The 27,155-nt window shown below is 41.9% G+C and overlaps 1 protein-coding gene across 4 annotated transcripts in view; it reads left to right on the top strand.

The window, feature by feature from the left end:
• The window catches only part of LOC110498977 (cGMP-dependent protein kinase 1), a 167,479-nt gene that overhangs the window by 69,244 nt on the left and 71,080 nt on the right, over nucleotides 1-27,155 (top strand). For all 4 annotated transcript variants that reach the window (XM_021575734.3, XM_021575733.3, XM_021575732.3 and 1 more), the window contains exon 3: nucleotides 6,378-6,491. In XM_021575734.3, coding sequence (XP_021431409.1) covers nucleotides 6,378-6,491 — 114 coding nt within the window. The remainder of the gene's footprint in view (nucleotides 1-6,377; nucleotides 6,492-27,155) is intronic.

Raw genomic sequence — 27,155 nt, 5'->3', positions numbered from 1 at the left:
CTATGAAGGTCTTGAAATGGAAATCAGGGACATTGGCGTCTGTGTTGAAATTACTAGAAAAATTCTAGATGTGTGAGTTTGTGGCAGCTGCAGTCAGTGACTGAGCAATTATGGTAACATTACTCACATAGGATTTATTGCAGGTGACATCCCCAAATACACTATCGCTCTGTGTGTCGCCTCAACAACATGATCCGGTTGATTTGTTGGTTTTTCGACACCAACAGTCTATTATGTTGATTGATTCAACAGATAAAAAAAAGAGCATGATGGATGTCGCCAACAAATCAATATTAGGTATTTACAACCACTACAGCAAACGAATCAGCTGATAATAAACGAGAGTGTTGTCATGGTTGGTTATTACATGGTTGATTAAACGTTGACCATAATGTAAGCTGATTGTTATACACAGAGGTCAGAGGGCACATGAGAGCTGGCTTACTTTTACTGCTCACATAGTGAGTGGTTGGGCCCTGGTGTGTGTTTTCTCTTCAACAATTACCATGGTAACGCTTGAAGTTGCTTTAACACCCGTGTAATAACACTGTAACACTCAGGAGAAACATCTTATTGACATGTAATTAACAGGTAGTTACATTCTATTTATTTGATTGCTCTGTAATCGCATTGTTTATTTTTTCATTATTTCACCTTTATTTAACCAGGTAGGCAAGTTGAGAACAAGTTCTCATTTACAATTGCGACCTGGCCAAGATATGCAAAGCAGTTCGACACGTACAACAACAGAGTTACACATGGAGTAAAACAAACATACAGTCAATAATACAGTAGAAAAATAAGTCTATATACGATGTGAGCAAATGAGGTGAGATAAAGGGAGGTAAAGGCAAAAAAAGGCCATGGTGGCGAAGTAAATACAATATAGCAAGTAAAACACTGGAAGGGTAGATTTGCAGTGGAAGAATGTGCAAAGTAGAAATAGAAATAATGGGGTGCAAAGGAGCAAAATAAATAAAGAAATTAAATACAGTAGGGAAAGAGGTAGTAGTTTTGGCTAAATTATAGGTGGGCTATGTACAGGTGCAGTAATCTGTGAGCTGCTCTGACAGCTGGTGCTTAAAGCTAGTGAGGGAGATAAGTGTTTCCAGTTTCAGAGATTTTTGTAGTTCGTTCCAGTCATTGGCAGCAGAGAACTGGAAGGAGAGGCGGCCAAAAGAATAATTGGTTTTGGGGGTGACCAGAGAGATATACCTGCTGGAGCACGTGCTACAGGTGGGTGCTGCTATGGTGACCAGTGAGCTGAGATAAGGCGGGGACTTTACCTAGCAGGGTCTTGTACAGGACCTGGAGCCAGTGGGTTTGGCGACGAGTATGAAGCGAGGGCCAGCCAACGAGAGCGTACAGGTCGCAGTGGTGGGTGGTATATGGGGCTTTGGTGACAAAACGGATGGCACTGTGATAGATTGCATCCAATTGATTGAGTAGGGTATTGGAGGCTATTTTGTAAATGACATCGCCAAAGTCGAGGATCGGTAGGATGGTCAGTTTTACAAGGGTATTTTTGGCAGCAAGAGTGAAGGATTCTTTGTTGCGAAATAGGAAGCCAATTCTAGATTTAACTTTGGATTGGAGATGTTTGATGTGAGTCTGGAAGGAGAGTTTACAGTCTAACCAGACACCTAGAATTTGTAGTTGTCCACATATTCTAAGTCAGAACCGTCCAGAGTAGTGATGCTGGACGGGCGGGCAGGTGCAGACAGCAATCGGTTGAAGAGCATGCATTTAGTTTTACTTGTATTTAAGAGCAGTTGGAGGCCACGGAAGGAGAGTTGTATGGCATCAAAGCTCGTCTGGAGGGTTGTTAACACAGTGTCCAAAGAAGGGCCAGAAGTATACAGAATGGTGTCGTCTGCGTAGAGGTGGATCAAAGACTCACCAGCAGCAAGAGCGACATCATTTATGTATACAGAGAAGAGAGTCGGCCCAAGAATTGATCCCTGTGGCACCTCCATAGAGACTGCCAGAGGCCCGGACAACAGGCCCTCCGATTTGACACCCTGAACTCTATCAGAGAAGTAGTTGGTGAACCAGGCGAGGCAATCATTTGAGAAACCAAGGCTATCGAGTCTGCCGATGAGGATCGAGTCTATCGAGGCTGCCAATTTGTAATCTAAAGTGTATTGAACTGAATTAAATTCAACAGTGGACACACCATTGGCGTGGCTTCCATGGCCTTGCATGGTGACACCTGCGAGTGGCACTGGCTGTCAGAGGTCTTACATCTTCATTACAGCCGGAGCAAAGAGTTGACAAGCCTTGTGAAGGTGTGTAGCGCTGCCAATGTGTGTCATGACGCCTGGCAGTCACATAGCGGCAGGCAGGAGACTGACCCCATTTAGCAGGGCTGTTGGACGCCTGCTATACAATAGCTGTCTCTTCTACTAGGTCATTGTTGCTGCGTTCATCATTTGAATCGAGCTGGATGTAGTTTGCATGTGTGCAAAACAGGCACAGATCCAGATATTATCTCACTCTGCTGTGTATTTCAGCTTTCCCTTTTTTGTTTCACGCAACACCTCAACAATGTGTCAGAGAGGATTCAGACCAACAAATTCTGGTTAACAGATTCTATCTATTTATGGCTTCGTCTTCCTGAGTTGTAAAATGTTTCTTGTCATAGTCCTATATTTGGGATCTCATCAAAAATCCAAGGTTCTAAGAACATGAAATGGTTCCTGCTTGGTCGATGTGAGCCTTTCCTTGGTGGATAAAACCATTAGGCCTAGCTGCTATAGTCTGACCACCCACAGTGATTCATTTCTCAATCAGACTGAAGTCAGGGGTCCTATTAGCTAACTGTCCCACATGAATAGGTAGGCTATAAGCGTAACCACAATGGATGGCACACTAAAGCATCTCAACACCACAAAGACAGTTTCATTTTCTCTCATAACTACCAGGGCTCCTTCCCGAGGCTCTGTTAGTCCACTGATAAAAGTCTTCAAGATGAAGCCTGCATTGTATTGTGGGGTAATAGAATGTGGTCCCCCATAACCCAACCACCAGTATCTCCTCTGTGATTGGTCTATATCGTCTAGAGATCTAGTCTTTGGCGATGGGGGAGTGAGGAGCGGCGGGAGGAGTACAATATGCCTGACTGCAGTGCACACTGAGAGCATGAATGGCTGGGCCATCGATCCAATGGTTGCTCCTAGATTAACTCTCTCCAGATATAGCAGACAGGCACTTTCATGTGTGACTCTATCTGGGGTTCCTCTTACTGCAGCGCCACGGGATGCCCTGAGCAATCTTTCCCCTGTGTGAAAGCATCTTCAGACTCTCACTGAGATTGCTGCCAGGGTTGTTTATGAGTGACTCTCTACTAAATGTGTTCTCACTCTGTGTTTTTGGACTTACAGTAGAGGTACTGAATAGCGGTACTTTGCTACTGATACAGTATTAATCCCATTAGTGATCATGGACAATGAGTTAGACAGATCTCAACAAGTTCCTTTTAAACAACTAACACCCAGTGTACCCATTGTAAATGCCTAGTTTCTATACCCATGGGGTTATTACGCCAGTTGTTCCCTCTAGTGTAGTAGCGAGTTGATTCATATGAGTGTATTATTTGGAGGATTCAGTGACAGAAGACCAGTTTGATTAAAATACCTATCTTGTCGATTTGGCTATTGTCTACTAGAGGCAGATTTGGTCTGCTCTTATTCATGCCCTTCATGATGTTACACAGTTAAACAGACTTTCCTGAGATGGAAATGAATCCCATGCTTTTCTGGCAGGAAATACAACGATGACTGATACAGAACATTGTGATGCCCTGCCATCATGCAGCATGGACTTAAATGCAAACGTGACTCTGAGATAAACACTGTATCCGATTGTCCTCCATGTCCTCCATCCCGTTTATCTTATTGTGCTGCCACTCCATCACAGATAAAGCTGTCAGGGGATGATGGATATCTAATACAAGTGTTGGGGAGGAAGGTGGGCTGGCAGAGTGAGATAACTCGCTCCGTGTGTGAAGACCATTACTTTTTGCAGGCGCAGGTGTTGTGCTGTCATTTTAAAAACCCAGTAAATTCTTATGGCCCATTTTCACATTTTGTTTTTTGAAGGTGAATTACGGAACAGTCAAGATAATATCAGAACTTGTTTGAAGGGAGTAGATATGTGTACATTTCATTCTCCAGCTGATAAAGGAGCTGCCAACAGTGCTGGAGAAGATGTCTCCCTCCAGATGCCTTAGATGGAAGAGAGGCTGTTGATGCTGTCACCATTTGGGTCAGTTCCACACTGCGTTTGCCTAGATGCAATGTTTAGATCAATTTCACACAGCTGTAGTCAGTGCACCACAGGGTACCATCAAACCACATCAACAGTGTTTTGCCTTTGTTTTTATCTGCCCTGGCCTCAAATCAAAAACACCAGAGGTGCTTTTGGAAGGAAAGGCTCAAGTTATTTCGCAAATGTATGGTGTTCAGTGAACACAATGGAACCAGGATTGTAAAAATCACATAAAAAGAAAAGGTAAGAAGGTGTAAAACAAGAGATAAGAGAGAGTAGAGGTAAGAAAATATGTCGCTTAATCCACAGGAGGTTGGTGACACCTTAATTTGGGAGGATGGGCTCGTGGTAAAGAATGGATCGGAATTGGTGGAATGGTATGTGCCTTCAGAAAGTATTCTCACCCCTTTACTTTTTCCACATTTTGTTGTGTTACCGCCTGAATTTGAAATGGATTAAATTGAGATATTTTGTCACTGGTCTACAATACCCCCCAATGTCAAAGTTTCCCTCCCATTTCCAAGAATCTTCCAAACATGATTTTGCAACCCTTACAAGCAAGTCACATTATGCTGGCTTGCAAAGTGGTGTGTAATTCCTATTGGAATCCAGACAGAATTAGGATATTCAACATTTGGAATTTGTATTTATTCATAATGACTGCCAGGGCAAGGAACTTTGTGATGAGACTATCTAAGCCGTTTAAACTGGAACAACCGTTATGGGTACAAAAAATATAACTCATTGATTGGATTAGTTTAGAAAAATTTACGTTATTTATCTTTGTGGAGCATAAGATTAATCAGTCATTCTATGTACATGCAAAAACACAAATATGAAATGCAATTAGAAAAAAAATGAACCTGAAGTAGAGCATGCTGGGAAATATGCCTTTTTAGGGTACCACCCCAGTGATAAAGCCGTTAGTTCCGCTTAGGTGCAAAAATTCATCATTGTACCTTATGGTGGGTATTGAGGGTACACAAAATATGTTTGTACCCTGAGAAACAGAAATGTACCTTCACACCTTGAGTGTTGTACATTTTTTTATCTTATTTTTATTTAACTAGGCAAGTCAGTTAAGGACAAATTCTTATTTTCAATGACGGCCTAGTGTGTTAACTGCCTGTCCAGGGGCAGAATGACAGATTTGTACCTTGTCAGCTCGGGGATTTGAACTTGCAACCTTTCGGTTACTAGTCCAATGCTCTAACCACTAGGCTACCCAAAGTATTGGGTAAGAAAATGTACCATTATATTCTTTATCCGCACATGTACCCTATAAGGTACTGAACAGTCCTATGTGAGATAATTATGTGTACCTTTGAAGGTACATTTTGTGTATTTTAATATTTTTGTACCCCAGGGAACAATACCGTACCCTAACCGTCCGTACCCTTATTTCTAAAAGTGTATCAGTATTGACATATGCTCCAATGACGCACTTATAAAATGTTCTCACTACGTGGCATTTTGGTAAATGCATGTTGCACCTCCGGCCGTTAGGAGAAACAATGTATTGTTCAAACATTCATGACCAATGAGTGGCCAATGACCAATGAGGGATTGGAATGACCCATCTGTTCTGATTAGAGAATGGCAGTCCTTCATCTGGCGCCAGTCTGTAAACTGTGAGTTGTTGCTGCTTGGTGAAATGCCCACTTGCCAGAATCACATACATCAATGCAGAGATGGGGATTTTGGAGCCTGCAGGTCTCTGCTGGACATGCAGCGACATTCATTCCCTCACGTTCCAGCAATACTTTCAATCTCCCCCATCTGTCACTTCGTAATGATTTAAAACTAATGTCTGTTTTGCTATTCCCTTTCCCCTATATTTTTCTCCTAGCCAGTGTCCCATTTTCCCCCTGAGCCCATTATTGTGGAGTCTGCATACCATTCTGCTGTGATCCCTCTCTCATGTCCCATTTAAGTAATGAATTTAGAATGTTATTGTAGTGCATTAGCTTTGACTTCTCCCCAATCTGGGCAACAGCAGCACGGAGCAGCACGGTGACATTTCCAGCTTGTCATGCTCACTTTCACGGACCGTGCATCAGCGGGGGAAATGAGAAAGTGTGCTCTGCTCTGTCGTTTTTTCCTTGCAGATGGGAAGGTGGAGGTGACAAAGGAGAGCATGAAGCTGTGCACCATGGGTCCTGGGAAGGTGTTTGGGGAGCTGGCCATCCTCTACAACTGCACCAGGACCGCCACCGTCAAGAGTAAGTCTGACCATAGTCACACCATAGTTGAGTTCAGTTATAAGCTTGACCATAACTGTCCACAGGCTTATCTGCCATATACTCCCTGGACCTGATATACTAAGCATTTGCACATGTTATTTTCAGAAGGTAAGAAAGAAATCCCTATCCAAGCTTAGTAAATCAAACCTACGGGCCTTTCAGCAGCAGTGAGTTGAGCCGAGGCGATTAACATGTAAAGTACACATTTTCATTCTCTGAGCTTTGTTTTGAATCAATTATGAATATCCACCCGGCATGGAATCGGACAAATGATTCCCCCCATTAATTTCTTATGAATTAATGCCAGGTAAACACACTGGTCGATTTGACTAATTCCACCTCCGAGATACTGATAACAGCCTCTGAGTAGTTTGTTGTGCTTTGAAGGTTACATTTCTGCTTTTGTCAAACACAGAGAGAGAACCTAAGCACACACACAGATGAACATGTCTATCTTGAGGAGATTCACTTTCTATTAATACACTTGATTAATCATTGATGAATCATTTAAAAAGGAGGGTGTACCTGGAATTGCTGTTCGGCATATTTATTTTTATAGAGCACCTTTTAGGCAAATCAATTTCTTTTGACATAACTAAAGTCAGATTAGTATGGAAACATGACTGAAAGCAAATGTAGCCATTATCTTGTCATGTCCATAGTTCCTTGTAGTGACAGCTGTATATTTCTGTTGCTCTGGGGCCAATGTAAATGGTAAGAGTAGCAGCTGTTGATGAAAACAAATCTGATTGGGCTATTTCAAATCTGATTGGGCTATTTCAAATCTGATTGGGCTATTTCAAATCTGATTGGGCTATTTCAAATCTGATTAGGCTATTTCATGCACAGCATCCATTTCAATTGTTTTTATATATCAAATCTAGTTTTTCGGGGGAAGGTTTAGAGCGTAGTGAATGCTCCCACTCAAGCACTCCCACGCGTTCATTTAGGTCTGTTGTAACCACACAACCCACCTGCACACGCGCACACACACAGATCATCACAAAGACTTCAACATGTTTTTTCTAGACGTTGTTCATACTTTCAAAAAGAGAAGAGGATTTTGTTGTGTAAAAAGCCCAGTGAGTCCGTCTAGCTGAAACAACATGTTAAAATCGGCTCAAATCCTCACTGTTTTAGCTTCAATTGATCCTAGCTACATTGATTCTTTCAAAGGACACACATTATGCATTGTGTTTCTTTAGCTACAAAGAATGTGTAAAAAAAATAATCACTTTGTTTCTTTTCCTCTGAAACACATCAAAAGCTTCCCTCACATGCAGCTTTGATGAGTCTGCCACCAAAAGTGAGCCTGGTTACAGCTACAGGTGTAATGAGCATTCGCTCTGAACTAGTGGTTGTCTCTGCAGAGAGTCACGCAAAACACCATTTACTGTGTTTTTCTCAAATAAATGAAGAGATGAATTAAACAATCAATTACTGTAAAATGAAGCAGCGTTATCAATTAATTTGTTTACTGCATAAAAATAAAAAAATTGAGGCGTGATGGTACTTGCTTAGACTTAGATTCCCTCTTTCATTCACTGACTGTGGTAGTAGAAGCAGCACTTCATTAGGATTGCAACAATGTAATGGGGGTCATAAGAGTTCTGATGTCTAGGATCCTTCTGGGACAAATATAGCTGCAGTTTGTGGGACGATCTCAGTCCTTCACGATAACAGTTGTCACCGATGTCTTTGGAAATATGACAGGTCCTATACAGCGTAAAAAAAAGTGTGATATAGTTTGTGACTGAAAAGGGCTGCTATTGGAGAAAGAGCTTTCTTGTACTTTCAAAGCTGGACTGGCCAGAGCCTGAAACACCTTTCCTTGAATGTACAGAAAGAAGAACCCCTAAGGAGTCAATGACAGACCTCTCTATATCACTCTCCTGCAATGTATCAGCCATCTGTTAGTATACTTATATTTTCACTGGATTATTTTCATGCAGTGAAACAGTAATGTGTTTCAAAGTAATGGCACACCCACGACTATAGGTATTGGCAGCCAGTTGACATGGCAGCCGTTCAACATTTTTCACCAGCAACATGTCTGTCCACTCTCTTCTGCTGTGTTGTTGGAGTGTTAGCATAAGGTGATGATCCCCACCCCTCTCTCTTTCAGTTATATATTTTCAGGGGCGCAACTTTCACTGGGGACAGGGGGATAAGCCCCCCCCCCCCCCCCCCACATTCTGAAATTGCATTTTTGTCCCCCACAGTTTTATTATTGGAATGTGATACAAAACAACGCAACAGTGTTCTTTAGGACCATGTGGACGCTTCCGAGCGGTCGGGTAGGCTGTTTGGAGTGTTTATCTGACTGGATTTTTACATTTTTTATAATAAATGTCCTCCCCACTTAAAACCAAAGTTGCACCCCTGTATATTTTCACACAAAGTCATTACCAGTATTTAAGAGGGGCTGTCTGTTTTTTGGAGGGTGCTGTATTGTCCCTCTCTCGTTTTCATTCAGGTGTTGGCTGAATAGCTTGTTGCCATAGAGACATCTCTATCCTGACTATTTATACTGAGTCCCAGGAGAAAATGCATTTCACCCCCTTGTATGCCGCTAATAACCACAAAGAGCAGGCACAGCCAATCCTATTGCTTCATTAAAACTACCCCAGGACTCCTGCCTGTAACTCAAGGTAAACGGTTGCTGCAGGGAAATATAATAAACCACTCATCTGATGCTTCATTTTTTTCCTGAAGTTGAAGGTTGATAGAGACGTCGCTATCTGCGTTTATGTTGTTGCTATGGTTTAGATGTACTTCCATGGATTGTTTAGCTTTTTAGCATGCTGTGGACATAGTGGACTTAGTATTGGCTTTCTGTGAGCTTGTGAGACTGGCAGTTATGTACTATAAGCTTAATGGCTAGGGCTGTTGCGGTGACCGTGTTACCGCCACACCAGCAGTCATGAGTCATGACCTGAGTAAAATTCTACGTGACCATTGAGTTACGGTGGTCTGCACTCTGGGCATGCGTTAGTTGTACCAACTCACTGACAACTCATCATCAGGTTGCTAATGGTTTGGTACTCAGGGCTCTATTGTTCCCTCTAACCACTCTGACATCAATGTGAATGCTATCGCAAATCGCATCAAACACTTATCATCAAAACAGTATGTATTTTTAAGACTCACCTCACCTGTTGCACAGCGAAATTACCGGAGTAGCCTACCTGATGTGAGTGAAAAACGTACTGGCGGGAAAGTGTTCTCCATTCGCTATTCCAGTGCATACGGATGACACCATTTTTTTTGTCTTGTGTCCGATCCTGCCCGCTTGATAATGGGCCATTCTAAATCAAAACAAATGTTACATATTAGTAAAGACAAGATTCAATTGAGAATAGTCTGATGGGTGAAAATATGATCGCTTTATGAGAGAACAGCCTAAATATAGCCTGAGACAAGGTACAGAGTGCAAGCTTTTTTTCCTCCATGCTTTCTCAAATCATCAATAGCCTATCATTATGCAGCCCATATACGTTTTGATTCTAAGGTTTGTATCATTCACAACTAAGTTACCAAATGACCCTAAATCTAGTGTATAGGTCCTGTTTCAAATTACACATTTTACGCTCAACATTGCACGCAAATAAAGTGGCTCTCTCGTTCGGGAATGGGGAAAAATACTTTTTCCATTTTAATTCAGCTAAGCTCAATTATATTATTCTTACTATATACTGAACAAAAATATAAACACAACATGCAACCATTTAAACGATTTGACTGAGTTACAGTTCATATAAGGAAATCAGTCAATTGAAATGAATTCATTAGGCCCTAATGTATGGATTTCACATGACTGAGCAGGGACCCAGCCATAGGAGGGCCTGGGAGGGCATAGCTGCACCCACTTGGGAGCCAGGCCCACCCACTGGGGAGCCAGGCCCAGCCAATCAGACTTAGTTTTTCCCCACAAAAGGGCTTTATTACAGAGAGAAATACACCTCAGCACCCCTCCCCCTCCCCCTCAGCCAGCTGATCCCACAGGTGAAGAAGCCAGATGTGGAGGTCCTGGGCTGTGGTCTACGGTTGTGAGACTGGTTGAACACACTGCCAAATTCTCTAAAACAACATTGGAGGCAGCTAATGGTGGAGAAATGAACATTAAATTCTCTGGCAACAGCTCTGGTGGACATTCCTGCAGTCAGCATGCCAATTGCACACTCCTTCAAAACCTGGGACACTGACCCGTAGCACTCACGTATGTAGCCATGAAGTGCTTTGAAAGGCTGGTCATGGCTCACATCAACACCATCATCCCAGAAACCCTACACCCACACCAATTCTCATACTGCCCCCAACAGATCCCATCTCTATTGCACTCCACACTGCTCTTTCCCATCTGGATAGAAGGAACACCTAAATGCTGTCCATTTACTACAGCTCAGCGTTCAACACCATAGGGCCCTCAAAGTTCATCACTAAGCTAAGGACCCTGGGACTAAACACCTCCCTCTGCGACTGGATCTGCCACATCTGCCACGGTGATCCTCAACACGGGGGCCCCTCAGGGATGCCTGCTTAGTCCCCTCCTGTACTCCTTGTTCACCCATGACTGCGTGGCCAAGCACTACTCCAACACCATCATTAAGTTTGCCGATGACACAACTGTGGTAGGCCTGATCACCAACAACGAGACAGCCTATAGGGTGGAGGTCAGAAAAACAACCTCTTCCTCAACGTGATCAAGATTGCGCCGTACAGGATGGCCACCGTTTTGCAAGCTCCAACGCAATTTACTATTTTGTGATTATTTTCTCTTTTATTTTGAGTCTATTTTCACGTAATGTATCCGCTATTATTTCTTACAACCGACAATATCTCTTGAACATCAGATCGGCAGTTACTTACCCCAATTCCTGCTTTTACATCGACTTATCTGTCCTAGGCTTTCTCTGTAATTCCAACCCAATTTTCAGGCTACCCAAGAGGAAACGCTAACAAGAGAGGGAGGATCCTGGTGAGATTAAGGCGAAGGATAAACTGGCCACCTCTTCCCTCAATTCTACTGGCGAATGTACAGTCACGGATTCGACGGGGACACTTGGAATTGCAATATTCTTTACTTTTCAGAAACATGGCTCTCAGACATGATATCCCCCAACGGCTAGCCAACTCGATGTATTCTCCATTCACCAAGCGTACAGGACAGTGGAGTTGGAGAATTTGAAGGGGGGAGGGGTTTGCCTCTTCATCAACTCCAACTGGTGGGCTAATTCCAGTGCGGTGGAAGTGTCGACCCACTGTTCACCAGTCTTGAAATACCTTATGGCCAAATGCTGAACCTTCTACCTCCCGAGGGAGTTTCCAGCTGTTATCGTGACTGCTGTATACACCTCAGGACAATAAAAATAACACGCTGGTGCATAATAAACTGTACAATCAACAAGCAGGAAACCCTACACCCAGAGGCTGCCTTTCTGGTTGCCGGCAATTTTAATTTGCTGTCACTATGACACTGATGCCCAACTTCCATCAACAAGTTTACAACGCCACTAAGGGCGTTAAAGTCCTAGACCACTGCTATTCTACCCAAAAGCAAGCATACAAGACCCTCCCTCATTCGCTATTTGGGCAAATCAGGTCACAACTCTGTACTCTCTTTTCCTGTTTACAAGCAGAAACTACCCGCAATTCAGAAATGTTCAACAGAATCAAAGGGCATGCTTCAAGACTGCTTTTTTATTTTTTTTACCTTTATTTAACTAGGCAAGTCAGTTAAGAACAAATTCCTATTTTCAATGACAGCCTAGGAACAGTGGGTTAACTGCCTGTTCAGGGGCAGAACAACAGATTTGTACCGTGTCAGCTCGGGGGTTTGAACTTGCAACCTTCCAGTTACTAGTCCAACACTATAACCACTAAGCTACACCTTTGCTAGCTCTGATTGGAATATGTTTCGAGACTCAGTCTATAACATCAACAAGCTAACCACCTTTGTCACCGGCTTCCTTAGAAAATGGATCGGCGACGTTGTACCCACAGTGAGAGTTCACTGCTTCCCCAATCAAAAGCCCTGGATTAACACTGAGGTTTGTGCTAAACTAAAGAGCAGGGCTAACGCACACAGAGCTATCATAGACTACCCTGATGCTACGGCCGAAGACATGAATAAGTACAAGAAGGCCCGCTATGACATCTGCAGAGTCACCAAATGAGCAAAAGGACAATATAGGAATAAGGTGGAATCATACTACACAGGCTCCACCACCCGCCGCATGTGGCAGGGGCTTCAGTCTATTACGGATTTTAAAGGAAGACACAACCGTGATCTGCCCAACGATGCCTCTCTACCAGACGAACTCAATGCATCTTATGCATGCTTTGACGATGACAACAACATCAAGCCGGGTGTGAGGGCCATCACTGACCCATAGGACTGGGTGATCTCGATCCCCGAGGTCGACGTGAGAAGGGTCTTTAATCAGGTCAACACCTGCAAGGCCGCGGGCTCCAACGGTATTCCAGGGCGCGTTCTCAGAGCATGCTCAGAGAACAGCTGGAAGGCATATTCACAGTAATTTTCAACCTCTCCTTGTCCCAGTCTGTAATCCCCACAATCATCCCTGTTCCTAAGAACTATAAGGCTTCATGCCACAAGGATTTCTGCCCTGTAGCACTCTCTTCTGTAATCATGAAGTGCTTTGAGAGGCTGGTTATGGCACACATTAACTCCACCATCCAGCCACCCTAGACCCACTCCAATTTGCATACCACCCCAACAGATCCATAGATGACACAATCTCAATTGCTCTCCATACCCTCACCCTCCTAGATAAGAGGAATACCTATATGAGAATGTTGTTCAACACCATTATCCCTTCCAAGCTTGCCACCAAGCTTAGTACTCTGGGTCTAAAAACCTCCCTCTGCAACTGGATTCTGGACTTACTGGCCCCAGGTGGTGAGGGTAGGCAATACCACCTCCACCACGCTGACCCCTAACACAGGGGCCCCACAGGGGTGTGTGCTTAATCCCCTCCTGTACTCCCTGTTCACCCAAGACGGTGTGGCCACACACAACTCCAACACCATTATCAAGTTCATTGACGACACGACGGGGGTAGGCCTGATCACCGGCGATGATGAGTCAGCCTACTGGGAAGAGGTCAGTGACCTGGCCGTGTGATGCCGGAGCAACAACCTCTCCTTCAAGGTCAGGAAGACCAAGGAGCTGATCGTGGACTACAGGAAACGAGGGGCGAGCACGAGGTATCAACAAACCAAGTTTAGGTCCAAAAAGTTCCTTAACGGCTTCAACCCCCAAGCAATAAGTGCTGAATAGTTCATCAAATGGCCACCCTGACTATTTGCATTGGCCCTTTTTTTACGCTGCTGCTACTCTCTATTTATTATCTATGCATAGTCACTTTACCCCTACATACATATTATCTCAATTACCTTGACTAACCTGCACATTGACTCTGTACCAGTACCCCTGTATATAGTCTTGTTATTGTTATTTTATGTACTGCAATGTTGGTTGAGGGCTGGTAAGTAAGCATGTGACAAAACTGCACATTTTCAAAGTGGCCTTTTATTGTCCCCAGCACAAAGTGCACCTGCGTAATGATCATGCTGTTTAATCAGCTGCTTGATATGCCACACCTGGCAAGTGGATGGATTATCTTGGCAAAGTAGAAATGCTCACTAACAGGGATATAAACAAATTTATGCACAACATTTGAGAGAAATAATATTTTTGTGAGTATGGATATTTCAGCTCATGAAACATGGGACCAACAATTTACATGTTGAGTTTATATTTTTGTTCAGTGTATTATAAATAACGGCACGGGATTTATAAGCATATCTTGTCTGCTAAATGAACAAGCCTACAGCCTATGGCATGGTGCATAGCCAGATAACATAAAGTAGGACAACTCACATTCTGTTCTTCTAAAAAAAGAAAAATATTCATATTTTAATGTTTCTTTAGACCTGCCTAAAATAAATAATACATGATTGTGATTGTTTATATTCAATTGACTTTTTAAAATGTAGATTGTATGTGTGGAAGCCAGGAGATGGGAAACTGGTTTATGTTAAATAACGGTCAAATACCATGCAACTGTTGCCTATAGGGGTTGAAACCGTTGTTTTGGGTGGATGTGCTGTTTTTTTGTTTAGATTTTTATTAGGGGCTGCTGCAGCATCTCTACTTCCCACAGCTATGGTTGAAACTTGTTCAAGATGTAACTAGTGCATACCAAACACACTTTTAGGGAAAGACCTGACAACAGCAATGCCAAATGATTGCGTGCACGACTCTGTAGATCGCAAATATGTTATAATATAGGTGAGATTGGTCTTGAATGTAAAATGCTATTATTACTTAACTGCAAAGAATCCTGAAACTGATATTTATGCCACACGATTGCAATGAATCTAGGTTAGTGGGACTGTATTCCTCCAGGTATTGTTGGAGATAAAAAAAAAAAGATCTCTGGACACAGGCACAATGACAGTGGCTTACTAATGGTCAGCAGGGTGAGCTGAGGTCACTGAGCTGGACCTGGGTTGCGTAACCTAACCTAGATCAGCTCCGAAACTAGCAGACAGATTATTCTTTCAAATAACATTACTTGCATCATTTCTGCTTCCGCCCATTAGCATTTGACTCTTTCCTTCTATTTTACTTTGATGAGGGTCTTGAACTGCTCTAGTTGTACCATTTTTTTAATCAAGATTTCCCTAAAAATAAATACTTTACCTAGAAGTATAATCCTATGTCCCATTGATTGATCTTGGTTTTTCAGATCTCCTAACGGTACTGTTTGTAGGTCCATCTTAACACAGACATTATGAACCACTCCTGGACCTGACTCCAAAAGCGAGTCACTGAAGGACAGTACCAAAAGAGGGGATCTATTGAGTCACACGCACACACGCACACGCACACACGCACACATGCACACATGCACATATACTATACAGTACCAGTCAAACGTTTGGACACACCTACTCATTCCAGGGTTTTTAAATAGATTTTTTACTATTTTCTACATTGTAGAATAATAGTGAAGACATAAAACCTATAAAATAACACAAATGGAATCATGTAGGAACCAAAAAAGTGTTAGACAAATCAAAATATATTTTATATTTGAGATTCTTCAAAATAGCCACCCTTTGCCTGATGACAGCTCTGCATTCTCTCAACCAGATTCATTTTACGGGCACAGTCTATTTTACAATAGTTATCTTTTGTTTGTTTTTACTCCTGTCCTTCCTCTAAGCTCAACCTCTCCCATCAAATAAAATCAAATCAAATGTATTTATATAGCCCTTCGTACATCAGCTAATATCTCAAAGTGCTGTACAGAAACCCAGCCTAAAACCCCAAACAGCAAGCAATAGGTATAGAAGCACGGTGGCTAAGAAAAACTCCCTAGAAAGGAACCAGACTATGAGGGGTGGCCAGTCCTTTTCTGGCTGTGCCGGGTGGAGATTATAACAGAACATGGCCAAGATGTTCAAATGTTCATAAATGACCAGCATGGTCAAATAATAATAATCACAGTAGTTGTAGAGGATGCAACAGGACAGCACCTCAAGAGTAAATATGAACAGTTTAGGATTCCATAGTCGCAGGCAGAACAGTTGAAACTGGAACAGAAGCAAGGCCAGGTGGACTGTGGACAGCAAGGAGTCATCATGCCAGGTAGTCCTGAGGCATGGTCTTAGGGCTCAGGTCCTCCGAGAGAGTGAAAGAGAGAATTAGAGAGAGCATACTTAAATTCACACAGGACACCGGATAAGACAGAAGAAGTACTCCAGATATAACAAACTGACCCTAGCCCCCCGACACATAAACTACTCCAGCATAAATACTGAAGGCTGAGATAGGAGGGGTCAGGAGACACTGTGGCCCCATCCGATGAGACCCCCAGACAGGGCCAAACAGGAAGGATATAACCCCACCCACTTTGCCAAAGCTCTACACAATATTGTGCTGCTGATGCCAGGTGCCATAGCAGTCTCTTTCTGCTGTAAAGTGAGTATCAACGGGTATAATAAACAGATATATATATATATATATATAGAGAGAGTACAGGGAACATAAGGTTGAATATATTATTATTGTCCTGCTAGATCTACTGTCTCTTTTATATTATGACATTTCAGCTAGATCTACTGTCTCTATTATATTATGACAGACCAGCTAGATCTACTGTCTTTATTATATTACAACAGACCAGCTATATCTACTGTCTCCATTTCACTTTGGCCATTGTTTGGGCCTGCCCTCCCCTCAACAGCCTCAAATAGGCTATTTCATGTGGGTTGGTGTGGAGCGGCAGACACACGCATCTCACATTTCATTACATTACATTTGTATATATTGCTTCTAAAATAAATTAAAAACACAAATAATATTTTATATTATTAATTTCAAACAAGGGCATTAGCATGAGAAGAACTTGTCCTCTCCCTTCAAAAAATATTCCTCCACTTGGGAATCGCTAAATGAATCGTCCTTCAACAATCTCTGTCTCACTTTTCCGATCAATTTCTTCTAAAATTGTGTGTACATCTGTATATCTAGACTTAGATTTAGCTTTCCCTGACTTAGTCGCCATACTGATTGATATATAAACAGCTGAAGATGCGCTTTACCAAATAGTGCTGTGCGTAATATGCGTAGCTCCTTCTGGTATAAAACTTCAATAGCAAATTACTCTCTTTACGCCGGAGTTTACTACATGGGTTGGTCTTCCAACACATAACCATTGCATATTGCCGTTTACCTCAGCTCATTGGCTATCTACCCAGCTAGATTTCAAGACGATCAGTGGTCATTGGGTTAAAATACAGTCAATCAACAAAACAGTGGTCATATCATTGGTGCACAGTGATGTCATTACTTGTTGTCTTCAAATCGGTTTCTTTCAGTCAATACGTCCCGCGAAATGGCCCATCACGTTCGGTTGTGTTAGAAACCAACCAGTTGATTGCAATGAAACCAAACATGACTGGAAAAGTCACGTTTGGTGTGGGTATTTACCCTCGAATGTGTCGTCGAAAATGGAATGAGACGGAATTCACGACACAAGCGGTTCACAAAATGTTTCGTGTTAGGCTATAAAAACTGATTTTATCAAACAAAATATAATTCATTGTGTAACAATGAGCATTGGGATTGCAAACAAATGAAGATTGTCAAAGGTAAACGATGAATTTTAATGCAGTTTGTGATTTTGTTACGCCTGTGCTGGTTGAATTTTTTTATTTTTTATTGGGCTCTGTCCTCAGATAATCGCATCGTATTCTTTCGCAGTAAATCCTTTTTTAAATCTGACAATGCAGTTGGATTAGCAAGATTCTAGGCTTTCGATACATGTGAGACACTTGTATTTTCATGAATGTTTAATATGACTATTTATGTAGCGATAACCGTATGTTGTGGAATTTCAGCACGCTACCGGGTTCCGTGCGCAGAGAGGTTAAAGTACTTTGCTTCCTCTTGAAAAATATTATTTTGTGAATCATGGTTGACTCATGGGTCATTTGTAACAAGATTCAGTCAATTCTTTTTCGTAGCATTTAAAAAATAATTTGGTGCATTTTTCCCGATATTCCATCTAGTTTGGTACATTTTTTATAATATATTACACTTGATCTTTCTTGAATAAGTTCCTCCATTTCTTTTTGTTTTTCCTCTAACTTATTCTGAGCCTCTTATGGTACAGTTTTGTATTGCTATTTCCTTTGTTAATATGGACTCTTGACCTAAATTGCTTTTGTTTAAGAGCTGAGTGCCGAATTGCATGGCCTGCATGGCCACATTTTTAAAAGTGTCCCACACATCAACGGGATCGGCTGTACCTATGTTATGTCAGAAAAATTCCGTTATAAATTCCTCTGTCCTAGTTAAAAAAACTAGTTATCATACAATAGGCTTTTATTAACTTTCCAATATCCTCACCCATGTGGAAATTCAGTCCCCTATCAACACTTTTTTTACCTTTCTGTGCCAACGAAAATGACATAAGAAAGTAGTCAAGACGACTAGCTTGATTGAGCCTCCGCCATGTATATCTCACTAGGTCATGATATTTAAGCCTCCATATATTCATTAGCTCCAATATATCCATGACATTCGTGATTTCCTTAAGAGCGTGCAAGCGATTCAACACTTTTACTCTCCTTATTTGCAATGTCATTCATAAACATGATACCTTACGTTAAAATGTTTTCAAAGAAAACTGGTTTTAAGTCTATCAGCACGTTGAAGTTTGGCCACATTATTTGCTGTAATATTTGTTCCGCATCTTCTGGAGGATCAAATTGTGAATTGTAACCGACTCTGTATGGCTTCATTTGGAAAGGAGGATTCTTTAAACAGGGTTCCATTGTCCATCCACGGTAAATGGTTGGTTTTAATCTGTGAAAGAGAACTCTTTTTGAACATTGGATATGACTCTCTTAGTAGACTGTTTGTAGTGCTGAGCGGTTAACCGTCATTACCCCAGTTATTAAACAACTCCTTTGACCGACGTCGTCAGTTTAATTCATTTGAGCTTAACATGCAGTTTCTCTAGAGAGAAATCAAGTAAGGAACTATGTGGGATGCTGGGCTGAGGGGAGTTGTAGTTTTCATTAAGCAAATATTCAACCTAGTTCAGCACAGAAACGTGGTAAATAACTACAATCATTCTGTGACTGGTCTGTGCCATTGACCGTGGTTTCTCAAGCTGCAGACGCCGCAATACGGATGAGCGCCTTATCCAGTGTGAAGACCGATGGATCGTCTAATTAAAAACTCTACACCGCCAAGGGCTTAATGAGGAATTTGACCGTGTATGTTCCTTGTTGTGTTGTCCACACGTACCAGCAGTCCACCCCCCCCCTTTCCAATTATATATGACATTTGAATTGTCCATTTTTTAATACTCTTCTATTTATTCCTTGTTAATATGCATTGACTCCCTATTCGACAGTCTCTAATCAACTATCTGCTTGCGCCTGTTGCGCCTGTTACGCACAGCAGGTGTGTCTTAAGTACATGTCTTCTTAATTTGTTTGTTGATGAAGGCATAAGGCCCGCAACTCATTTTTATATGGCACCTTGCACTTTCACTCTTTGTATTCTTTCGAGCATGGATTCAATTCATTATATTATTTTTTTTGCATCTCAGCCCCTTGGGTTATTCCTTTTCATGGTTTTGAGTGCGAGTACTTTTTGAACCCTACAATAAACTACAATGACCAAAATCCTTTTTAATTTTTTTTTTTTTTATAGGGTAGGATAGATACAGATCTCTGGACAGCCTGCTAGGTTCGGTTAGATCCACGATTCCCAAACTCGGTTCTCGGGACCCAAAAGGGTGAACGTTTTTTTTATTTTTTGTCCTAACACTCTACAGCTGATTCAAATGAGCAAAGCTTGATGATTAGCTGATCATTTTAATCAGCTGTATAGTGCTAGGGCAAAAAACTAAACGTGAACCCTCGAGGACCGAGTTTGGGAAACCCTGGGTTAGATACATACACACACAGACTGCATAGACCACATGAGAGAGGAATGTACACAGCACGTCAAGAGGGACAGAGACAGTATGCCTTATGTACTTTGAGGAACTAGTAAAATGTTGATTCTGTCAGACAGCTCTGCGGCATATAGATAACCTTCGATGGTCTGGCTGACTGCTATTGGCTGAGCAGAGATGATATGAGCACTTTAAAGGAATTAAAGTCATCAAATAAAACTAAGTAATAAAACACAGCTGAAATGTTGTATTTCATAATCATTTCATTTTTTTATTATTGATGTCTGGCCAGTGTGGACCTGACAGAGACATTGTAATATTTGCAATGTTCTGTCAATTGAATGTTCACTATTTTTGACTTTTGGAATTTCTATTAAAAAGCTCTCTAATCATTGCAATGCCATTATTTCATAATGCATTTCATATACTTTTTAAAAATGATCGAAATCAAAAACATGTGATCATTTTTTCAATAATTGGACCGAAACCGAACCAACCTTAATAAGCATTAATCGCTCAGCACTACCTGCTCGAAAACCTGTTTGGATTCAGATATAATTGCCACCAATATGTTGGAGGCTTTAAGTGAGAGGTTTAACGCCTTTATATTTAAGCGTGTTCACCTTCCAAACTCATGTTTGTTATATAAATACAACAAATAATAAAAAGCCTCAAAGAATCGGATTGAATCTAATGAACACAATGAATGGCCACAGCTAACAGGGGCCGGGCGAGTCGGGTAGTGCGGGCGAGTCTGCATGCCACTCGCTACTAAAGCACCATTCAGTCACTCCACTCCACACTGTAGAGACTTTCCTAACAGCTGGAGTCCATCAGTACAAGAAGATAGACATTTTAGGGTAGTGTATTAAGTTGTTCTGCTTATAAAGAAGAAGAAACAAATGTAGCCCTCACCATGCTGTAGCCTCAAGTCAAAAGACTGACTGCTGTGCTAAATATAAATATACCTCTCTCTCCTCCCCCTCTCTCTGGCCTCATCAAACATGCCGAATATATGTACTTTCTAAAGAGGTCTCCTCTCTCTCCTCCCCCTCTCTCTGGCCTCATCAAACATGCCGAATATATGTACTTTCTAAAGAGGTCTCCTCTCTCTCTCTCTCTCTCTCTCTCTCTCTCTCTCCTCCCTCTCTCTCTGGCCTCATCAAACATGCCAAAGATATGTACTTTCTAAAGAGGTCTCCTCTCTCTCTCTCTCTCTCCTCCCTCTCTCTGTGGCCTCATCAAACATGCCAAATATATGTACTTTCTAAAGAGGTCTCCTCTCTCTCCTCCCCCTCTCTCTGGCCTCATCAAACATGCTGAATATATGTACTTTCTAAAGAGGTCTCCTCTCTCTCTCTCTCTCTCTCTCTCTCTCTCTCTCTCTCTCTCCCTCCAGGCTTTATACAGATCTCTCTCTCTCTCTCTCACTCTCTCTCTCTCTGGCCTCATCAAACATGCCAAATATATGTACTATCTAAAGAGGTCTCCTCTCTCTCTCTCTCTCTGTCTCTCTCTCTCCAGGCTTTATACAGATCTCTCTCTCTCTCTCTCACTCTCTGGCCTCATCAAACATGCCAAATATATGTACTATCTAAAGAGGTCTCTCTCTCTCTCTCTCTCTCTCTCTCTCTCTCTCTCTCTCTCTCTCTCTCTCTCTCTCTCTCTCTCTCTCTCTCTCTCTCTCTCTCTCTCTCTCTCTCTCTCTCTCTCTCTCTCTCTCTCTCTCTCTCTCTCTCTCTCTCTCTCTCTCTCTCTCTCTCTCTCTCTCTCTCTCTCTCTCTCTCTCTCTCTCTCTCTCTCTCTCTCTCCTTCCTCTCTCTCTGGCCTCATCAAACATGCCAAATATATGTATTTTCTAAAGAGGTCTCCTCTCTCTCTCTCTCTCCTCCCTCTCTCTCTTCTCCCTCTCTCTCTCTCTCCTCCCCCCCTCTCTCTCTCTCCAGGCTTTATACAGATCTCACTCGCTCTCTCTCTCTCTCTCTCTCTCTCAATTCAATTCAATTCAAGGGCTTTATTGGCATGGGAAACATGTGTTAACATTGCCAAAGCAAGTGAGGTAGATAATATACAAAAGTGAAATAAACAATAAAAATTAACAGTAAACATTACACATACAGAAGTTTCAAAACAATAAAGACATTACAAATGTCATATTATATATACAGTGTTTTAACGATGTACAAATGGTTAAAGGACACAAGATAAAATAAATAAGCATAAATATGGGTTGTATTTACAATGGTGTTTGTTCTTCACTGGTTGCCCTTTTCTCGTGGCAACAGGTCACAAATCTTGCTGCGGTGATGGCACACTGTGGAATTTCACCCAGTAAATATGGGAGTTTATCAAAATTGGATTTGTTTTCTAATTCTTTGTGGATCTGTGTAATCTGAGGGAAATATGTCTCACTAATATGGCCATACATTGGGCAGGAGGTTAGGAAGTGCAGCTCAGTTTCCACCTCATTTTGTGGGCAGTGAGCACATAGCTTGTCTTCTCTTGAGAGCCATGTCTGCCTACGGCGGCCTTTCTCTCTCTCTCTCTCTCTCTCTCTCTCGCTCTCTCTCTCTGTTTTTCTATCACTCTCGCGGTCTCCCACTCTCTCTTTCTGTCTCTCCCTATCTCTCTCTCTCTCTCTCTCTCTCTCTGTCTCTCACTTTCTCTACCCTCTCTCTCTCCCCCCCCCCCCCCCTCCTTCCCTCCTGCCAGACTAAACTCACACAAACCAGAGCCCCACATGTCACCTCAACCTGCCAGGCCAGGCCCCTGTGAAATGTTAGTGTTATATGGAGCATACAAAGAGGACCCCTTTACCCTCCCCTGACAGACAGATAGCACTTTACCATGGTTTCCCCTTCTAAAGGAAAACATTGACCTGACACATTTTTGGCTAATTGGTATAGATGGAGCTACCAGCTACCCTCTCATTCAGGAGGAATGTCTTGTCTCCAAGGTTACAGGTAGTGTTGGGGAAGCTACTCTGAAAATATAATTTACCAAGCTACCAATTACGTCACACTGGAGGAAGTTAAACTACAGTAACAACTACCCTTAAGAATAATATTGTTCCCTTAACTAAATTTACTTTGAAAAAGTAGTTCACAACATTGAAACTACTTTGTTAAAATTATCATACAAATTGCAAGAACAGATCACTCTGAAGTCAGATGTTAGCCATGTGTAATTTGGCCTGTTTGAAAGTTATTAACTAACACTGTTAATCCGCCACTGCCTTGTCTTAGGTTGACTTCAGCATTCCGTAATGTAAACAGACACTCACCTATACTGCTGAGTCTACAGTTCTTTGCATCCATTTTTTTTGTGCGTTTTCCACCATAGTGACACCTAGTAAGAGTGCTTATCTAGGATCAGGTCCCTGTTGTCCCCATGTAATGTTACTCATTATGATCTAAAACGCCAAACTGACCAGCACTCCTGCTCTGAGAGGCTTTATGAATACGGGCCCAGGAAGAGAAGGTGCCGGAAGGTCTTTTTTCGATGGATGTTGTGAAAATGATCTGTTTGCTCTGGTGACGACACTTCAAAAGGGGAGTGTCAGGTGGTGTCAATATTTGAGGCTCACAACCCTATAGGAATTCAAGGGTAAATGCTGTGCATGGTGCGTCCGGAGCTACAGGACAACATCTGTAAGACCGAGTCATAACATCTGTTTTAAGTACGAAACGGAAGCCTTATAACTAATAAAACTGCAATGGTATCTAAAGTTGGAACGTTTTCCACACAAACAAAAATCACTTAAAAGCCCTCTGTGCCCAAAAGTGACATTTCTCATTGAAGAGCTTTAAAAGCTTTTTTGTCTCTTGCTGAGTAATATCTGCAGGACATAGCTGTAATAACCTGCCTGGTCTGCATGAACGCACCGGGAACTTTCCAAAACAGATTGCTCTTTATACCGCTTCCTCCTTTACCCATACTCCAATACTTTAATTAACAGACCGTTGCCCGTTCCCTGCCGCAGCACATAACTGGATTGTCACATCACACATCACACCCACAATCCCCCCAAAAACAATATAGTGAGTGATGACATCCTCTGTATGTATAGCAGCAGGCCAGAATTGAAGAGTATTTGATAAAGAAAACAAACCTAAACGAATTATCTGTGAGTGGAATGTCACCCACTGGAGTTACTCACTGGGAGTGTGACGTTAAAGGGGGCAAGTGAAGTGTCAGTAGGATTTCACGTGAGGCTGGTAAAAACCCACAGAAGTGTACTGAGAATTGACTCACTAGTCTCTGCCTCACTGCTGTTCCTCTCCTGGACCACCTGGATCTTTAAATGGGCTGTGGTGACGTCTGAAGAGCTGTTTACAAGGCTCTTAAGAGACATGGGATTGCTGGCCAACCGGGAAGCTCTATTGGTCTGTCTAGGGTCATCAAGACTCTGACAGGAAATATAAGAGATATTCCTTATTCTTTGAACAGGAAATGTTCCCAGCATTCCTCAGACACAACCAAACAATGGAAGCTGACTATACTACAGTATATAGTTCTGTTGCTCTTAAAAGAAATATACTGATTTTCTGTGGCATGTTTTTATTACTGCCTGGGGCAATTTAATTATGTACTAAAGAAGTCAAACAAATCAAACAGCCAGTAGCTGCAGGCAGGGAGGATTGTAATTCTTTGGAGTTAATGTGTTTTTATTCTGCTTCCAGATGTCGGCTTTCCAGTGACTGATTGGTGCCTCATTCATTATACTGTAGCCTATGTATACTGAAAAAAATCTAAATGCACCATGTTTCATGAGCTGAAATAAAAGATCCTAGAAATGTTCTTGACCTGACAGCGTCATAACCGACTTGCTGGACATGCTGGACAAGCTGGTGTGTTCTTCACGGATGAATCCCGGTTTCAACTGTACCGGGCAGATGGCGTCATGTCGGCGAGCAGTCGGTGGGGTTATGGCATAAGCAACGAACTTTTACGAATTTTATAATTGTCAATTTGAATCCATAGAGATACCGTGACGAAATCTTGAAGCCCATTGTTGTGCCATCACCTCATGTTCCAGCATGATACTGCACGGCCCCATGTCGCAAGGATCTGGAAGCTGAATATGCCCTAGTTCTTTCATGCCTCCAGACATGTGAGCATGTTTGGGATGCTCTGAGTATGACAGCGTGTTCCAGTTCCCGCCAATATCCAGCAACTTTGCACAGTCATTGAAGAGAAGTCAAGAAGACAAATTCTTATTTTCAATGACGGCCTGGGAACAGTGGGTTAACTGCCTGTTCAGGGGCAGAACGACAGGGGGTTTGAACTCGCAACCTTCCGGTTACTAGTCCAACGCTCTAACCACTAGGCTACCCTGCCGCCCCTGATTGGTGTTCTGATCCACGCCCCTACCTTTTTTTTAAAGGTTTCTGTGACCAACAGATGCGTATCTGTATTCCCAGTTATGTGAAATCCATATATTAGGGCATCATTTATATATTTCAATTGACTGATTTCCTTATTTGAACATTAACTCAGTAAAATCTTTAAAATTGTTGCATGTTGAAGTTATAGTTTTGTTCAGTGTATAAGAAAGAATGTCCATTTAATCAGGAATACAAATTATTCAAATGAACCCAGTTAGCAGGTAACTTATCATACTGTGGAGATCTCCATTTCATTATGACAGCAGGCAGGCATACAGAGGAGAAACAAGAAGTAGGGCATATATGACTTCCATTCTACAGTCAGTCCTCTCCTCCCCTCATCCCACAAGTAGGGCGTAACCTACTTCCAGTAATGTTGGTCCAAAATGAGTAATAGTCTCCAGGAAATGTATTATTTGATTTGTATAGGAGACCCAGAAATACGCACCATTTGATCTTTGCCATCCACCAAATTTGGATGGAACAGCAGCAATTGTACGTATAAGGCCATGAATATTTCCCTTTTGACGATGGATAGGCTAACTCATTGTAACACCCATATCCCATTACTTATAAATGTGCTATTTCCTTTGCACAATAGTTTACAAAAGTTTGGATGGTTACAGTATAACAGTGGTTATTCAGCACCATGATACATTATTGATATTGATGTGGCAAAAACACAGCTGGAAAGTTCATTGTGTGAAATATCATGACCTTACCCCGCAGGCCTATTTTTCTCTCCTGTGCTCTGCTGTGCTGGGGTTGCGTCCCAAATGGTACCCTATTCCCTATATAGTACAGCATTTTTTAGCTTAGGGTTCCCAGCGAGGTCATCCGAGCGAGGAACCAAGGGAAGCTGTACTAATCTGATTCTGTTATAGACATGTTCATCTTTCTGCAGCCAGAGAAATGTTAAATGGAGAAACCTGATGTTGTGGATGAGTCAAAAGGAAGAGAAAATAATATTCATGAATGTGCCAAACTATTTCAGCAGTTTGAAGTGAGAATGCCATGGTGGTGCGACAGAAAAAATTTACCGTTATTTGGCGACTGATCTTCTCAGATGTCACAAACTTGGAAAAGTGTGGCAAATTAGACTGTTGATAAAAATGGCACAAACAGATGGACTGTCTGAAATCCATTCTGGTGTGCTTGCATGCGTGTGTGGATGTGTGAGTGTGTGTGAGTGTGTTTACTTTTTTTCCCCTCTTTAAGTTACATTATTTAGATTCAGAGCAACACTTTCCCCCGTGTTTAAAAAATATATATATTTCACCTTTATTTAACCAGGTAGGCTAGTTGAGAACAAGTTCTCATTTACAACTGCGACCTGGCCAAGAATAAAGCAAAGCAGTTCGACACATACAGCAACACAGTTACACATGGAATAAACAAACATACAGTCAATAATACAGTCTATAATACAGTGTGTGCAAATGAGGTAAGATAAGGGAGGTAAGGAAATAAATAGGTCATGGTGGAGAATTACAATATACCAATAAACACTGGAGTGAATGATGTGCAGAAGATGAATGTGCAAGTAGAGATACTGGGGTGCAAAGGAGCAAGATAAATAAATAAATACAGTATGGTGATGAGGTAGTTGGATGGGCTATTTACAGATGGGCTATGTACAGGTGCAGTGATCTGTGAGCTGCGCTGACAGCTGGTGTTTAAAGTTAGTGAGGAAGATATGAGTCTACAGCTTCAGTGATTTTTGCAGTTCGTTCCAGTCATTGGCA

Source organism: Oncorhynchus mykiss, chromosome 20, assembly GCF_057628025.1.
Source record: "Oncorhynchus mykiss isolate SJ-2025 chromosome 20, ASM5762802v1, whole genome shotgun sequence".
Taxonomy (NCBI): domain Eukaryota; kingdom Metazoa; phylum Chordata; class Actinopteri; order Salmoniformes; family Salmonidae; genus Oncorhynchus; species Oncorhynchus mykiss.
This window is presented reverse-complemented; position numbering and strand designations above follow the sequence as displayed.